Source organism: Stegodyphus dumicola, chromosome 6, assembly GCF_044657685.1.
Source record: "Stegodyphus dumicola isolate Sdum_Otavi_A_Nest chromosome 6, ASM4465768v1".
Lineage (NCBI taxonomy): Eukaryota > Metazoa > Arthropoda > Arachnida > Araneae > Eresidae > Stegodyphus > Stegodyphus dumicola.
In genome coordinates, this window is record NC_140773.1 from 219881848 (window position 1) to 219900742 (window position 18895).

General features: G+C 33.5%; 3 protein-coding genes across 5 annotated transcripts in view; 1 reads left to right on the forward strand and 2 right to left on the reverse strand.

The window, feature by feature from the left end:
* Positions 1–18895, forward strand: part of LOC118184170 (solute carrier family 35 member G1-like) — a 167799-nt gene that overhangs the window by 94720 nt on the left and 54184 nt on the right. The gene's annotated exons all lie outside the window — the stretch shown is intronic.
* Positions 1–18895, reverse strand: part of LOC118203040 (solute carrier family 35 member G1-like) — a 119761-nt gene that overhangs the window by 11450 nt on the left and 89416 nt on the right. The window lies entirely within an intron of this gene.
* Positions 930–2905, reverse strand: LOC118203042 (solute carrier family 35 member G1-like). Its single transcript, XM_035375285.2, has one exon. The coding sequence runs from the start codon at positions 2893–2895 to the stop codon at positions 1822–1824; it is 1074 nt and encodes a 357-aa protein (XP_035231176.1). The 5' UTR covers positions 2896–2905; the 3' UTR covers positions 930–1821.

The following is an 18895-nucleotide window of genomic DNA, read 5'->3' on the forward strand; positions in this document are numbered from 1 at the left end:
TAGACCAAAAAAATTCGATGACTTTAATTAAGTGGTGGGGAGTTTGCTGTATCTTTGGAAAGCAAAAAAGAAGAATGTCCTAATTAATAAAGAATAAGAGGAATTTAAAAAGTAAAACTGAAATTTTATAATACATACACCTGCGTAGTGAAAATTGCAATTAAGCTTTAAAAAAACATCAATGTACCTAATATCAAATAAAATATAAATTAAAAAAATATCAATGTCTATTAAAGGTGGGATAAAATTTCTTTAAAGTATTAGGACTGAAAAATATGTCTAATTATCTTGCATGCGAATTATGCATATTCTGATTATTAGTGCAGAATATGCATAAATCGCATGCAAATTGTTTGTGAGACTAGAAAATGTATATTTTCTACATTCAATAATCTGCTCAGGATATTTACTATTTTCAAAAAATGTTTAATGTATTTATATGTAATTTCACGTTTTGCATTTTTAGCAAGTTATGCTCAATAATATTGTCATCACCTAAATATATCAATTTATATAATTGTATATATGCATACAAGTGGCTAAATCAGACCCACCAACGGCCGTGCGGTAAAAGCCGCTGAGTACTGGTAGTTCGGTCCGGGGGTTCGAGTTCCGGCGAAAGGGCTGGATGCATGAGCGTTTTCTTGGTTTTTCCCATGCGTAACGGGGATACGATTCAGTTTCCCTTAAAACGACCTCCACGGGGCATCACTCCCTTTCCGTGTAGTGCCTAAGGGCGGAGCACATAATACGTACACAAAAAGTGGGTAAATCGATATATTTAGGTTATGAATGAGTTTATCTAACATATGATTTATATTTCTTTCATAAGATAACGATTAATTAATAAAGAAAAATTGTAAATAGGTTATTATTTAAAAAGCATGTTTTTACATAACTTACAAAAAGAGTACGCAAATTCAAAAAAAAAAAAAAAATTTTTTCTTTATTCTAAAAAAAATTGCAGTTAAACATTTTCAGTGAAAAAAAACGAAGTTCTGCAAGCAGTGGAAATAATTTAAGAAGAAAACATTTGTAAAAACAAATAATGCATTTTGTATACAAAAGAATATTTGCTAAAGCAGTGTCCGCTGAATTTCGTTTTGTTCTTGAACCATGACTTCATAAAATTTCATATTCCGTCTTAACGTCATATTACACTGAATATCTTCAATATTTTTTCAAAGATATTTGCTTCATTTGTCAAAACACTCCCTGAAGCAAAATATTTGTTATTTTTCTTTGGGGGGAGGTCGTTTTCCTATAAACCAGTCCATAAAGTTGCAATAGTTGAAAGTATGGTGATTCGATATAATAAGTAAACTATATTAAGTAATTTACTATAAGTAATTTGCCTGTAATAAGTAACCTATAATAAGTAATTTGCCTATAATAAAGTAATTTGCTACAATAAGTAACCTATAATAAGTAATTTGCCTATAATAAAGTAATTTGCTACAATAAAGTAATTTGTTATAATAAGTAAGTGAATCGAATATTGCTTCTCTCTCTCACTTTTTAAAAACATCATGAACATAGTTTAAAATTAAGTAGTTAAATTACTTTCTATAGTTTTATTAAGGACACTTTTAATCTCTTTTTTAAATTTTTGTAATATATATAATACCATAAAGTATCTTTTCTTGTAAAAAGCTGTTACTTAGTGTAACATGTGCTCAGCACACAGAAATTCCTTTCACATAAACATATAAATATTGTCCAGTATAAAGTCTCTCTTGTTTAATTCTTAGTTCTACTTGTGCAAATCTGTTTTGATACAGTCTAAACAGCTAGGTATGTTAGTTGATATACTAATGGTCTTCACAGCAATAAATATTTAAGCCTCTTTCTCAATGTCGCTTCCTCTGGCATTTCTAGGAGCCATTTTCTAATACCAATGACTCCTATACAAAGAACAACAAGTATTGCACCACCCGCATTGTAAATGTTGGGATGAGTGTTAAAGAATATCACTTGAAACACCATAGCGATGGTAATATCTAAAGAAGCTTTTGTTACAGTCACAATACCCACAGCTTCTGTCTGTATGGCCAATATAAGTCCGCAAAGTCCTAAAAATCCAAAGGCTGCGATCAGTAGTATCAGGAAAGTGTCGTAACCACATCGTGGCGAAGAATAGGAAGATACAGCAGCCGCAATTGCTCCGTTTTCCAACATTCCCAGAAAACCCGAATAAATAACTGTAATTGAAAAATGGACATCTTTCATCTTCCTGACCAACACGAAAGTTGCAGAAAGGATGAAAACGCAACCCACAGCACAGGCAAGTCCTATTATGTAGGTCTTGTTGAACTCCACATTTTGTCTTTTCTTGATGAGCTCTGGTATTTGAATAGAAAGAAGTACTCCGCATACTGTTAAAACAGTAGCACATGCTTGCACTAGACCACAAGGTTCTTTAAGATATAACCTTGCAGTTACTCCTGCCAAAGCTGGCAGAGTTGACATTATGACGGCCGCTTCAGCAAGTGGGAGATACCTGAATGCCATTAGGTTCAAATAAAGTGCAGTTGCCCCAAGAAGGGATCGGGTTATTAAAGCAATCCGAAACTCTTTCGGACCTAAGATGTTCTTGTTGTAATAAACAGCAATAGGTAAGCTGCCAACGAAGACGCCAAAATTTCGAATGAATGATAATTGTCCTGGATCTATATAGTTGAGCTTCTTGACAATGACGGATGAAAGCGTAATAAAAATGCTGCACATGAAAATATAAAAGAAACCTAAGAAAGATCTGCAGCTTATGCTACGATAATTTGACTTTGCATTTTCTTTGAGATCATCCGTGGATTTACATGTACTGGTTATGCATTCCGCTGATAAAATATATTCTTCCTCAGCTTCCTTTAGAGAATATTTCTTTCTTCTGTACATGCTGAAATTTGTCCTGAAAAAATAACATGCGTTAGGAACACAAAATAGTTTTAAACTGAAGGGAAAATGTTCAAAAGTTTTAAGCGTGGTCTTTTATTTAATTAAACCTTCTGCAAGAAAAATACTTCTATACTTCTAGACACATTCACTTTATTATAAAAGTATATAACACTTGTAGGGATTATTTTAATTTTCTAACAGTTATTTTTAATTTTGAAACCCTTTCCTTCAAATTCTTGTTTTCCACCTACAACCAGAATGAGTTTTCAGTATCGCGTTTTATGTATAGCAAGTAGAACCAGCATTTAATGGAAAGTTCAGACACTTCCGTAGAACCCACAAGTTCTCAGTGGAACGTGTTCTACCTTCGGGCCACGTCGTTGTTTAAGTTTATCTTACTACGTTCGGCCGTAATGGCACATGTCTATTAGTATTTGCCAGCGAGGTTTACTTACGGGCCAGCTCGGTTAGTTATTTCCGTACAGCTTCAATAGATTTTAGTTAGTAAGAATTAATTTAGTTTTTACTTCCTTGTACGAAGTAAAAAGGAAGTATTGTAATCGCGAAAAGTTTCAGGCAGCATATTTCAACGAAAATATCCATTTTGACCGCTATCGTATGCAATTTAACGATGTTTTTGCGTGATATATGTACGTAAGAACAGAATAAAATACTCTTTTCCTTCAAAAAAATTATAAAACTGCTTTAAAATTAATTCTGAAGAGAATTTTTCGTGCCGTCTGTACGAACGTATGTACGTACGTATCTCGCATAACTTAAAAACGAGTAGCCTCAGAAAGTTGAAATTTTGTATGTAGGACTGCTATAACATGTAGATGTGCACCTCGTATTTTGGCTGCAATCGGCCGCACCAAACATATATAAATATATTTATAAATATATCCACTCTGTTACCCGGCTCAGTGATCTCAGTTGCTTTACTCTTATATGTTTGTAAATTGTACATTTTTTGCTTTAAAAATGATTGAATTATGTTTTTTTTATCTTCCGGTTAAGGATTTTATGCCTTTAGTAAATCTGTGTGCAATATTTTTAGAATTATCAGCAATTTTAAAGTTGTTTAATTGCCGCTAAGCCTGTTTTTAATGGCGGCCATTGATGTTTACATTTGAAACAGGAGACTCGTGGATTTGTTGCCAATCTAGAGAAACTTAGCTTCGCAACAACAAAGATAACGCATTCATTTATTATTGCCAATTAAATCATGCTTAATTCTTTCTGGAATTTTTTCCAGGAAATAAGCGTTTGAGATTTACTTCGTAATTTTTAATATAGATATTTTGAGTTTTTATGTATTTTTACCTTCTCGCGAAGGGAGAACTGAATTAATTAAATGAGAAAACTCAATCGTCTGTGAAAAACTGTTTCTTTTTTGTTTTGTTCGCTTAATTTCTTTTATACATAGTTCTAGCTTTATTATAGTATTTGAATAGAACATGTGGCAACGATTAGATAATTCTTTAAATGATATACATTTTGTGCATTCTGATTTATAATATGAATGAAATATAATACTGTTAAGTAAACCTAGTGCCAAAGTGTCGCTATGGTAAACAAAGTGAATTTTAAAGAATGCATTTATTCTATTGTGGTTTATGCGCTGTCGGCGAAGTAGGTTTAATTCAATCTAATAAGTTTAAATAAAATGCAAGAAAAAATGCGTATAATTTAATATCCCGTACAAGGAAGTCATGTGGTGTACACATCAAATTTTTTATTTTTCATCTTAAGTTTAAAGCTCAAACGAAAGTTTTCCTGCAAGCCCGAGAGGGGCCGACTGTTGTTATTTCTTCAAATGAATAAAAGGGTATTTTAACCCTTCTTTGGACTTTATCCTTATAGCTGTAAGAAGACCAGCGAGTAGTCGCTAGACTCTTCACGAAAGTTCTGGTAGCCGAGGATGCGAAAATCAACTTTAACTTTATACACTGAATAAGTGTTGAAACCAAAGTAATTAAATCCGCAGCTCTTTAAACATTCGTTATCTAAAACCTGTGAGTACAGGTATTCATTTCTTATATTAAATGCAAATTTGTATAAACATTATCACTGAATATAAATCCAGGATTTAGATAAATCATAAATTATAACAATTAGAAATAAAACTAAAACAAATTGCTATGCAATGCGCAAACAATTATATTTTACTGAGCTATGTAATATATGGCATTAGAAATACCATTTATTAATTATAATAATTGTTATGTAGGGTTTATATTTATTTTAACTAACATTTATTTTAAGTTTAAACTATCTTTCCTGTCAATCCTTACTTTCCCCTGGAACTGCCAATGCCAGAATATGTAAATTTGAGTAGAACGCGCAAGCATTCAAATTATCAGCGGAAGTAGTATGATTTAAATAGAAGGAAACGAGTTCGGTGAAAGAGTTATTCTTACTTAGCGAGCGCGGAGGTAGAGATCGAGAATTGAAGAACCCCGCGTTGAGGCCTATGTGCTTGGCGGGAAGTAGTTGCAATTGTTCCAGTGAGCTTCAAGTCTGCTGAATTAGCAGCGGTATTGTAAAACACGGTGAGTTAGTTATTTTAGAGAGCCTCGTAGTTAGAATATTGTCTTTACTTTCTTTTCAGGTTCTTATTTTTATTTGACTGCCTAGTGGGCACAGTCTGTAAGCGTCAAGAGGACGCCATTGTAATTTATTACGTTGAATAAAAAGAGACTTAAACCCTTTATAAGACTCTGTGGTTTATACAAGCTTTCACAGTCACCTCTTGGTTGCGTGCTAGTTAGAGGCGCGCTACGTTATATTGGCGCCCGAACACTTATCGAACTGAAATGGCCGAAAACTGGATGGAAGCCGCTGGACAACACCAAGAAATGACAACGCAGTTAGAAGGATTTGGATACCTGGTCCAGACTTTGAGAGCATCAATCAAGCCAAACGTCTATTTCGACGGAAAAAATTCGGTGTCCGTATTTTTAGAAGGTATAGAAAACCACTTTCAGCTCTATCCTGTGCCTGAAAGACAAAAAGTTGCTATTGCCACATCAGCACTAAGAGGACAGGCCGCGCTATGGTGGAAAAATATAGGCAAATTTCTTCTAGGTGAATTTGGAAGCCCGACGTATACATTTGAAAATTTCAAAAAATCGTTAGTAAAGGCCTTCCCCATAGTGAAAGATCGCGCACGGCTGGAAGCCGAGCTATATAGTTTCTATCAACGGGATACAGCACAATTGACGGACTTTATTTTACGAAAAATCAAGCTAACGGATATGCTGTATGGCAAGAAACCCGATGCGGAGATTATTGAAATAATATTACCAAGATTGTTACCCGCTGTTCAAGACTACTTTGAAATTAGAAACCCAACCACATTGCAGGAACTTTTCGAATTGGCGGTGAAATTTCAAAATCGCAGAATAGCGGAAAGAGCGAGAGGGGAAACATATTCTCAAAGTACCAGAAGGAAGGAGGAAACCAGAAATGGAAATCGCTCATATGGGGGAAAGAACTATCAAGCTAACGCATCGAAACTCAAAGGTCAAGGCCCAAAAAGAAAATTTGAAAATAAGCATCCGCGTACCCAGAAGACACAGATTGAAAGGAAAGCTTTAAACAACTAGAGGGGCCTGTGAAAGGGAGGGTCCAGACCCCGGAAGTTTTAGAAAAACCCTCAAATAGACATCTAAATACAGTCATCGTAAAAAACTCACAGCTACCAATTATACAAGTCCTGGTTGGCGATGTACCAGTAGAAGCCCTCATCGATACAGGGGCAGAAGGAAATTTCATGAGTGAAAAGTTCTTCAAAAAGAATTTTTTTAGGATACGACTCTTTAAAACCAGAAATACGGAAATTATAGCGGCGCAAGGAAAAACATGTCACTGCATCGGGAAAGTATCATTAAACTTACAGATAAAAGAGGAAAATCTCAAAGTATTAATTTTTGTGGTGAAAGACCTCCAACACTCTCTTATTTTAGGTATGGACTTCTTAAGGGCCGCGAGGGCCAAATTAAATTTTCAAGATAGTTCCGTGGTGCTGGAGATGGACCAGAGGGTGGTGGAACCTGCGGAGACACCTGAATTGGACCTTAGCCATTTAAATGACCAGGAAAGTAAAGCAATACAGCAAGTGGTGAGTAATTTTTCTCATTTGATTTCAGAAAAACCGGGAAACTGTCAGATCGTGACTCACAAGATTCAATTAAATGCCGAAAAACCTTGTAGGACTAAACCGTATCGCTATGATAAACAAAAAGACTTAATCATCGAAGAACATATTCAGGAGATGTTAAAGAATAAAATAATAACGCCCATAAATAGTGAATACGCGAGTCCAGTCGTACTATGTAGGAAAAAGAACGAGTTTCCTCCTTCGGATAAAAGGGCTTGGAGGTTTGCTATCGATTATAGAAAACTAAATAGCATAACTAAATTTCCAGTTTACCCTTTGCCGGTTATAGACGAGATCATTAGACAGATCAAATCGACGAGATATATGTTTACTTTGGACTTAACGTCTGGATATTATCAAATAGCTATGAGACCCGAAGATATACATAAAACCGCGTTTATAACAAAATCGGGCACTTATGCATTTTTACGCATGCCTTTTGGGTTGTGTGGGGCCCCATCAACATTCCAGAGAACTATGGACATTGTTCTAAAGCCTGTCCTAGGAAAATCTACTTTAATTTATCTAGATGATATAATTATAACGAGTAATACGTTGGAACAACACATTAATGACCTCGAACAAGTTTTTAAATTATTAAAAGAGGCCGGTCTTACAATTAACGCCTCAAAATGCAAGTTCGCAACTAAAGAACTTAAATATCTCGGTTATAAAATTTCGCAAAAGGGTATAGAAACGCAAGATTCAAAAATAAAAGCTATTAAGAATTTCCCACCGCCCAACACCGCCAAGAAACTTTCGTCTTTCCTTGGATTATGTTCTTACTATCGATCTTTCATAAAAGATTTCGCTAATATTGTTGAACCACTCTTAGTAATCAAAAGAAAAAAGAGTAAATTTACGTGGACAGCGGAAGCGAACACAGCTTTTGAAAGATTAAAAGAAGCGCTTATTAATGCCCCTGTTTTAAAATTCCCTGAGGGGGACGAAAACCTGGAAATTGCGGCAGATGCATCAGACTATGCGGTGGGTGCGGTTCTTATGCAAAATAACCATCCGCTGGCATTTTTTAGTAAAACATTGAATCAAACACAAAGGAATTATACAGCTACAGAAAGAGAAACATTAGCCATATTAATGGCTGTACACAAATTTCGAGTTTATTTCGGCAAATCGCCAGTAACAGTCTTTTCGGATCATGCGGCTGTTGGTAGACTTTACTCGGGAAAAAACCTAACGCCCAGGTTAATAAGATGGGCTTTAAAACTCCAAGAATATAATATCACAATAAAATATAAACCGGGTAAGGAAAACAATGTAGCTGACGCACTTTCTCGTATAAAACTGGACGATGAAGGAAATGAACTTAAATGCGCTGTGTTGACTTCAAAAATTTTAGATTCTAGAGATACGGTTATTACTGAACTGAAAGCTGATCCTGAATTTGGAAATATCTATGCTTATTTGAAAGACCCCGAAAGCTTTGAGCACACAGATATCGATGCGATAAGAAATAGAGCAAAAAACTATGAAATAATAGATAATTTATTATTCTATACGAAAACAACAAACGAAAATCTTGAGTATAAGCCAGTCATCCCAGCCTCGCTTCGATTAAGCATTTTGAGGGAGTTGCACGAAAAAAAAAACAGCGGGCCACCTCGGGGTCAGAAAGACTTTAAAAAGGGTACGCGAGGCGGTATATTTCCCGCAATTATACAAAATAGTAACGGCGTATGTCAGGTCCTGCAATCAATGTCAGTTAATAAATGATATTAATTACAGCCCGGCCGGGTACTTAAATAGCATTCGCGCTATATTTCCGAATGAAATTTTAGGCATAGATCTCCTTGGTCCCTTCCCCCAGAGCGAGTTAAATAAAAATCGTTTTCTTTTAGTAATAGTAGATCATTTTTCAAAATGGATAGAAATTGTTCCACTTAAACGCGCGTCAGCCAAAACAGTCGCAGATGCATTCTTACACAGATACATTTTAAAATACGGTGCACCGATAAAAGTTATTAGCGATAACGGAAAACAATTCATTAGTCAAATATTTGAAAACATATGCAATGGACTTGATATACGCCATATCAAAATGGTTCCGTATAGACCACAGGCTAACATAGCAGAAAGAGTTAATAAAAACATTGTAAAAATAATTCGCAGTTACGTTAGCACACATCACAAGCGCTGGGATGGCTACATAAATGAATTAGCTTATGCTTTAAGAACGGCACATCATGATACTACGGGAAAAACTCCAGCAGAATTATTTTTAGGCAGAAAGTTAATTACGCCTTTAGATAAATTATTCTTTGTGCAACAAAGAGAGCAGGAATTTAGACAAAAGGACGTGCAAAAGCTAATTGATCAGGCACTTAAAACCTCGGATACGGCAAGAAATAGACAGAAAATTTATTATGATAGAAAACGCCGTGAAGCAGATTTTAAAGTTGGGGATAAAGTATTGAAACGGAAATTTTCTTTATCAAGTGCCCCAGACAATTTTATGGCAAAGCTAGCTCCAAAGTTTGAAGGCCCCTATGTAATTCAGGAAATCAAAGGAGTAGTCTTATATCTTAAAAACGAGAGAGGGGAAATCTGTAAAGCAAGTCCCGACCAGGTGAAAAAATACTATAATCCAAATGATTTTGAAATCCTTAAAAGTTTCTTGCAGGACTCAAGTCTAAACGAAATAGAAGGGCCAGAGACTGCAACAACTATTCCACCACCCAAGAAACGGAGAACTGAAGAGAGACCTAGCACTTCTACAACCCGGACGTCGGTATCAAAAAGAAAAAAGGATTTTCAAACTCCGGCGTTTAAGAAAAACAAAAATACAGATGAACCGGGTAAAGAAACCGTGGTAAAGACGAAAACACCACCTACAAAAGATGGCAGGAGAAATTACACATCAAGAAGAACGCGCACACGGCCACAGAGTCAGGTGCCAGCAAGGCCGCCGTTCCGGAAACTGAAACGCCAACAGGAGGCACAAAAATACGACGAACAGAAGAAATTCAAGAAGGACTCCAGACCGGAGGACGTCACGACCAGCCGTCCCAGGCAGAAACGCAAAGGCCAACAACCAGACGATTACTCCGTCAAGAGGCCAGCATGTAGAGGACGCAAAAGAAAGAGCAACGGGGACGACACTCGGAGATCAATAAGGAGAAGATTGACATCCATGACACCTCTAACTTGGGATCAATTTTGTCAAAAACGGATGACGGAATTTCAAGCATCGAAAACTCAAAGATAAGTTAAAACCTTCTATAAATATTGTTCTCTTTTGTTCCGAAATGTTATGCATAAGTACGAAGTTCTATGTTTTGACGAAAGTCAATATGTCTCGGTTGAGACTTAGTTTTGTTTTACTTTATTTAGCTAAGGCAAAAGTATTATTTTCTTTAAGTGTAAAAGCTAAAAACAAGCATTTTCTGTTGGTCGAAAGACTAATTCTGTTATGTTAAAGCCAAAATTTGGCCGGAGATAAAAATAACTTCGTATTCTTGTACTAATAAGAATTTTAGTTTCAGTGCCGCCAGCTTGGCGAAGAATGAGTAAAGTAAAAATTTATTTTCTCTTATTCATTTTATGGTAAATTGTAAAAAGCATATGTATTAAACTTTTGTAAATGTATGTAAATACTTGCATGTTATGTAAAAGTAGAATTTAGTCTAGAAGCATAAAATTGTAGATGCTAAAAGTGAATGCTTAAAAGCAATAAAGTCAAAATTTAAGTATTAAACTGTAAAGTCATGCTTTAGAGCGAAAGCCTGCATGTTTAAAGATGAATGAGGGGGAAGTTAGAATGAATGTGTTTTGTAGGGTTCTCCACCTACATTTGAATTTTTAAGAATATTAAAGTAGCTCATTGAGTTGTAGAATGTCGATTAAGGTGTGTCTATTTGGTTGTTGAATTCTAACAAATCATGGTGGTTAGGGGAAGTGTTGTAAGACTAAAACACGAATATTCCCGTTTGACACCACACATGGTGGAGAGCCAGGGTAAAGTTAAATTAATGCTTGAAAAATTGAATGAATGTGAAGTAAGCAATAACTAAGAAAAACGAAACGTTAAAAACAAAAATGTATTGTGTCAAGAAAGTGTAAATTATAATGTATGTAGAAAGATACTGATACTTATTCCTTCCAGATGCTGGAAGGAAAGACCAAGATTGATTGATGAAGTCCAGGAAAAGTGGCTGTAAGAAGAAAGCTTTGTAACGAATAACAGAATTTTAATATATAATTGTTACATAAGATTTTTTTAGTGTAAACGAGGCTTTCGCCAGTTAGTTCAGAATTAGATAAACTTACAACAGGTCGTTTGTAGGACCTGCTTCCAAGTTTTCCAAATTCTGGCAACGGCAAATGTAGGGTTTATATTTATTTTAACTAACATTTATTTTAAGTTTAAACTATCTTTCCTGTCAATCCTTACTTTGCCCTGGAACTGCCAATGCCAGAATATGTAAATTTGAGTAGAACGCGCAAGCATTCAAATTATCAGCGGAAGTAGTATGATTTAAATAGAAGGAAACGAGTTCGGTGAGAGAGTTATTCTTACTTAGCGAGCGCGGAGGTAGAGATCGAGAATTGAAGAACCCCGCGTTGCGGCCTATGTGCTTGGCGGGAAGTAGTTGCAATTGTTCCAGTGAGCTTCAAGTCTGCTGAATTAGCAGCGGTATTGTAAAACACGGTGAGTTAGTTATTTTAGAGAGCCTCGTAGTTAGAATATTGTCTTTACTTTCTTTTCAGGTTCTTATTTTTATTTGACTGCCTAGTGGGCACAGTCTGTAAGCGTCAAGAGGACGCCATTGTAATTTATTACGTTGAATAAAAAGGGACTTAAACCCTTTATAAGACTCTGTGGTTTATACAAGCTTTCACAGTCACCTCTTGGTTGCGTGCTAGTTAGAGGCGCGCAACGTTATAGTTATAAAATTCTCAGTCCGAAATACTATAAATCCTATGTACGTATCAGATGTGTTATAAATCACAGAGATATTCCCGCATACATTCAAACGGCAGGAAGGTTGTTCTGCATAACACCATGTTCCGTGGAATCACCACTTTGTAATTCCGCAAACGGATCCTCTTCTAAAGATATCAAGATTTTGGTTTTATGAATTCATTGACAAAGAATTCTTCATAGCTAAATTACATAAAAAAAGGAAAGTTCATCCAAACTATCAAAGCTTTGCAGATCTTAAATTAAATGTCAGTAATAGAAAGTAATGAATTGTGTTTTCCTGTAACTCACAGACAAACCAGTCATCTGCGTCAAGGTTACAGACGTTAAACAGTGATTACAAACACAAGAGACAATGACATAATGTGCATCTTAATGCTATTTTTTTCTTCTCAGCAACGAAATCGTGCATTAAATGACTCATCTTTCTCATGTTATAGCTGTTCTTGTTCTAAGCCGAAACCAGAAGTAACCTGATGTTTAAAGGGAAACCAATTACTTACTCTAAATAACTAAAATGAGAATTTTTCATCTGAACACTTTTGATAATGTTCTAAAGATTATTTCAAAACGTTCTATTAATTATTAAGTGCTCGATGCTCCAGAAGAAGATTAGATTCGCAATTTTAGCTTCAGATTTGACAGTAGTATTTCCTTTTCATTCTGTTTGCTACGTTCTGTTTATTACATTACATTAAACCTATTTTTTGAAAAACTAGATTTCTTTAATTTCCTGTTTCGAAAAGAACTATAACTTAAAATTTTACTATACTAATTTTATGTAATTTTCCACAACTATTCTATAAAATATTGTGAATTAATGGAATATAAACTTAGGATTATATACATACTTCAAATTTTTTAAGACAATTTTGTGAACGAAAAGAGGGAAATTTCTCGAAAAGTAGCTAGAGCATTTGCTCAAACAAGTATATTCACTAGATAATTTTAATTTTTCGCTTGGATTTTTAGTCCATTTTAATTCCTTATGCCTTAATAAAATGTAAATAAAAAATCTGATGTGGCCTTCCTTGTACGGCCCATTAAATTATGCACACTTTTTGCTGCATTTCATTTAAACTTGTTTCCCTGAATTTCATTAAAGATATATTTCTCATTCAATTAATTCAATTCTCGCTTCGCGGCGAGGAAAAAATGCATAAAATCTCAAAACATCTTCATTAAAAATTGCAAAATAGAGAAAAACCTAAATAGAGTTAAAAACCGTTAAAAAAATTTTACAATTAAAATTTCAGTTTAAATTAAATAAAATCATGCATAAAGACAGATTTTTCGATTCACAAAACTTTTGGCCCCAGTCGGAAAAAAGGCACTGAAGGTGGTGCAGAATTTGATTTAATTCACTATGCTGCTAAATTTCAAATGTGAACAGGCGGCGTCGTTAGGCTTACTGGAACTTAAACGACTTTTAAATTGTTGATAATTTTATAACTATTGCATGCAGATTAATTAAAGGCATAAAATCCTTAACCGGAACATAAGAGCAATATAATTCAATAAATTTTAAAGCAAAAAATCCACAATTTACCAACACATACTTTTGGTGCGGCTTATTGCAACCGTAAAGGGAGGAGCACATATACATGTTATAGCAGTCCCATATACAATACATTTCAACGTTCTGAGGCTACTCGTTTTTGAGTTATGCGAGATACATACTTACGCACGTACATACTCAAGTACGTACAGACGTCACGGAAAAAAAAAAAAAAATCTGTTCTGAACCCATTTTAATTTCATTTCACAATCCGTTTTGGGAAAAAGAATCCTTTATTCTGTCCGTACGTCCAAATGTAACGCAAAAACATCGTTCAAATGGAATCGAGAGCAGTCAAAATGGATATTTTCGTTGAAATACGATACCCGAAATTTTTCGCAATTACAATACTTCCTTTACTTCATACAAGGAAGTAAAAATGAAAGTAAAATATTGATAAATACTTTTGTGGGAACATATCTAGTAATCCTGAAACTTTAACACAATTTAAACCCGAAATATGGAAAAAAAGAAACAAATTATGCTTTGATAATATATTTATCACCCATATCTGCAAATTTTAAAGCAAAGCATTCTGATAATACCAATAATACGAGTAGATTTGTTTCTGATATTATTTATTATTCTGATTTTTTCTAAATTTGCGAATCGGATATAGTCGAATGCCTTAATTAATACAAATTGCTACAGCGCCTCATCATTTACTGTATAGCTTTGTCACGGAAGTTTACCACTTGTCAGGTAATTTGTCAGAAACCATCAGTTACCACAAACTTTAATGCTAAACACCGTGGACATCTTTCGTTCTTTTTCAGACTTCTTGTACCATTTACACACATCACTAAAATTCATGCATCTTTATTCATATCCATATATTCATAATCTGCAATGAATTTTAGCTACATTTTGTCTTTCAGTCTGAAGGAATGTAATAATATGGTGAATACTGCTTTTCTCGGGATAATCGATTTCATTCGACGTCTTTATACTCAAGCTACACAAAGAAGAATTAATGTAATAAAGAATCGCAAGGACTAATTGTATAATATTATAAATGATCTAACATTTATGCATATCGAATCTCTTCAAAATTAAATTAAATTAAATTAATTGCATTTCTTCCGGAACTTAAATATAACTCTTAGTGTTTATTCTAAAAAGCTATTTCGCCCAAATTATGATTGAAACTTTTATACGTATAACTTAAATGTTATATTATAAAAAAAACGTATAACTTAAATGTAAAAATATCATAAAAAGTGTCTAGGGAAAAAATAGTAAATATTTATGTATATTTTTACAATATACGTAAAATTTAGGTATATTCATACATATCATCGCGCTCTATTCGGAGTTTTTATGTACATTATTATACGTACATTTTAAGGATTTACGTATATTTTTGGTGAAATTTTATATATATTTACCGTATATACGTAAATCTTCCCAATTTTTTACTCCGTACATTTTTAGTAAAAATTTACGTAAATTTGCGTATTTTGTTTTACTCTTCACAAGCGTATACTTTACGTAAATTTTTCCAATTTTCCTGCTATGCATAATTAGAAATAAGTTGAGTAAAAATTCATTTTTCATGAATTCTAGATTTATTTTCACAGGTTATTTAATACCATATTTTTATCATTAGATGCAGATAATATACACACATTAAGAATGTAAAAACGCCATTTAAACACACTTGACTTTCATAGACTGGTGCTTTTAGTTACATAGCGATAAATTAGAATACATGTATCAGACATAGTTAGACTTTTAGAATGTTAAAAACACCCCATCCACATTTTCCCCTGCATGAGATGAAATTTTCCAGTTTGTTAAATATGATATGCTAAAATAAGAAACCAAAAGGTTTTTCATTAAGTAAACCAGTTTTCTAAAATTATATGAATTTAGTATTGTAGAATTACTGAAATGGAAGATAGAAATAATAAGTCCTTGAAAAATATAAATTTTTATTTTAAAAATTCATAATTATTATTTTTTATTGAATGATCAAATAACTAGCAAATTTCAAAAATAAATTAAATGTTTTACTTAAAAACATATACAAGTTTTTAAGTATTACTGAATACTTTATTAAAAACTAATGACTAAAATAGTTTTTAGTACTACTATTTACTAAAATTCCTTTAAGTATTACTAAAAAAATAAAAGTAATAAGAGACACAAGCTATCAAAGATTCTTTAAAATAATCAACTAACAGTCTGATTTTAATACACTTGATTTAGAAGTTCTGAATACCATAGATATTTTATTAAATTCCAAAGATTCAGGAACTCAAAAATTCATAGAAATATTATATTCGAATTCTAACATCGTCCCATTTATCTGTATACTGATATATTACATATAAACAAATTATTTAACTAGTATATTAAAGAACCTTGTTTAACTACTTTGCCTGTTCAAGGATTTGCGAATCGCGATGCATCTGAACAAGTGGGCAAAACTTTAGGCGGTGATAGGAAGCAGCTGTACGAGCAATATTCGTCATAGAAATGTATAGTCGCAATGCAAATGGCGAGCCGCTAGGTGGCATTGTAAATGGCATAAAAGGGTTGGTTCTCGCACCTAATGGCATTTTCCCACCTCAGCTTGTACCTCATCTGGAGAATACTATTTACGAATTTCCTCAGATGTCAGGTTCAATTCGGGATTCACTCAGGAATCTGGAAAGAGCAGGGACAGGAATTCCCCGCTGCATGCCGGAATAATAACAATAGTATCAAAGTATCCTAACGGTATCCTTTTCTACTATCGATTGCCGAGAGGATGGCCGGTTATAAAAACCACAATATTTCCAGGGTGATGGATTGGTGGAGGTGGTTTCATAGCTTGTCCACCAGCATGACTGGATCTCTTGTGTTTGGACTTTTTCTTGCGAGGCCATATGAAAAGCCTAATCTACGAATGCCCTGTTAGAACAGATATGGATATAGTCGCAAGGATCGCTGTAGTTGCCAGCGATATTCGGGAAATGCCCGGTGTCTTCGCAAATGTGCGTCAATCCCTATCCCGCGGGTGTGCAGCAGGGCATTACAGCTGGCAGAAGGTCTTTTGAGCAATTTCTTTGAGAATGTACATCAGTTGCATTCCTGCTAATAGAATGTTTTCTGAAATATCTCATCTCATTCTGGTGTTAATTCTTTAAATGTGACAGTGGAAAACTACCCTTTAACTTATCACCGCTTGCGTTCCAAACATACATTCTATGACGAATATTGCTCATATAAGTTTTTCCCACTTGTTCAGATTCATCCTATTGCTCGCTGAGTCTTGAAACGCATGAGCGAAAACATACTTACGTTAACAAAATACAACATTTCTCATGAACAAATGTTGCAATTAATGCTATGTATTTATTCCTTTATATTAATGTGCAAATTTGCATAAATATCTCAAAAATGTTTCTGATTTTCATCTTTTTGCTTCGAATTTTCATTATGTCTTTTTTACCAATTAATTTTGCAGGCAAATAACTGACTTCACGTACTTAGTAGCGATCATTAATTTGCATACTCTAATGGTACATTTATAAGCAATATGTTTGTCATATATTCTCCTGTATTATTAGAAGCAAATTGAAAGTTACAGTACGATTTATTTTTACTTCATAATGGTTTCAGTGAAAATGGTGTCATAATTGTTACTGAGAGTTTAAGAATTAAAGATATTTTGTGTAGAATTGTGGGCAAAAATAAAACAATTAATTATTATATATATATATATATATATATATATATATATATGTATATATATATATATATATATATATATATATATATATATATGTATATATATATATTAAAAAATATTACATTATGCCCAAAGTAACTTTTGTTTACCTTTTATGTGTTATAATTGTTAAATGTTCTTTGCACTTAAACCATAAAATTCAATTCAACAGCAATATCTCGAAATAATATTAAAATGAGCATATCTTTAGAATTTCCGATACACAGTCTTCGAAGCACTATAGATTTTTTTTTTCCTTTTCATACAGTTTTGCCAATTGCTCGCTTTGAAATCGTTGACTTTGTTAATCAAAAGTTCGTTGAAGTATTACAAAATATGAAATCGATAATAAAGCATTATTAGACCTTCCAGATGCCCATATTCTGTGAAAGATTACGTTATTCAAAATTTGATGGATCTGGGTACCGTTCTTTTATCACAATGCGAGAAAGATGCATACATTTATGCAGTTTTTTTATTGTTTAATTTCTTTAAATATAACACATGACGATAATATTTGATGGCAACAATTTGAAAAGTAAACCGACATTTAAAGTTTTCAACGCAAAATGCCAAAAAGAAATTAATAGCTCTTCTGGGTTAACGACCATTGGGCTAAAAAGCGAATATAAATTTAGATATTGATTTTAATTCACTAGCATCACTATTCGAAGAAATTTATACAGGCAGTGTGAACGCTTGAAATGAAGTTAATGCGTTGAATGTGGAAAGTAGCACACAAAAGATTGGCTTAAAAACAAATTTCATTACTCATGCATATGGGTTCAGTTATAACAGATAACTAAATAATAAATTCATTTAAATTTATATCTAATTCCAAACAAACAAACCGCATTAATATACCCTTTTTTTTTTTCATTATTTGTCTGTGACTGACTGGCATTACCTAGCACGACAGCATTTGGCAAATATACAGATTAACACAATGGTTAGGAAAGTTTTCATTAATGTGAATCAAATAAACATTAAAGATAAAGTTTTAAATTCAGCAAATTGCCTTGACTCAGTCAATGACACACAGACTCAACAGTACATTTTCCTGCTTCTTTTTATCGCTGGTTTTAATCATAAGATGATCACAGAATATTCAAGGCTTTTACAAATTTACTCAATCATTTGAGTTCGATGACTCTGATAAAGCATTCAGTTCTTAGAACAGACATTCACTTACTCCTAATTTAGAATAAATTATCCTAAACTAAAGCGATCAGACGTATCGGATTTTTCTGAAGAATCCTTCAATTTAATGCAGTATTTCGTTTTAGAAAATGTACCGGAAAATATCTCAAATTATGCAAATATATCTGGGTTCTTTAAATTTAGCTGACAGTTTTTTTTTAGTGCGTGCCGATTTGTACAACCCGAAAAGTGTTAAAAGTGTTCTTCAAGTATCAGAAATATATTCAACAGAACTGTTATTGATTTAAAACGAATTAAATTATCAAATAATCATACTTTCCAGTTATACGTTTCAGAGAGCTCTCAAAGTCAGCAAAAAGTCTTTGCGAAAGAATTTTTGAATTTCTATTTGAATTACGTTTCGTACTGGGAAAATAAAAAGTGAAATTAAATCATCTGAAGAATTTTTAATTGATCTTT

Coding starts and splice junctions, on each gene's coding strand:
- LOC118203042 (XM_035375285.2), bottom strand. CDS start 2,895: ATGTACAGAAGAAAGAAATATTCTCTAAAGGAAGCTGAGGAAGAATAT.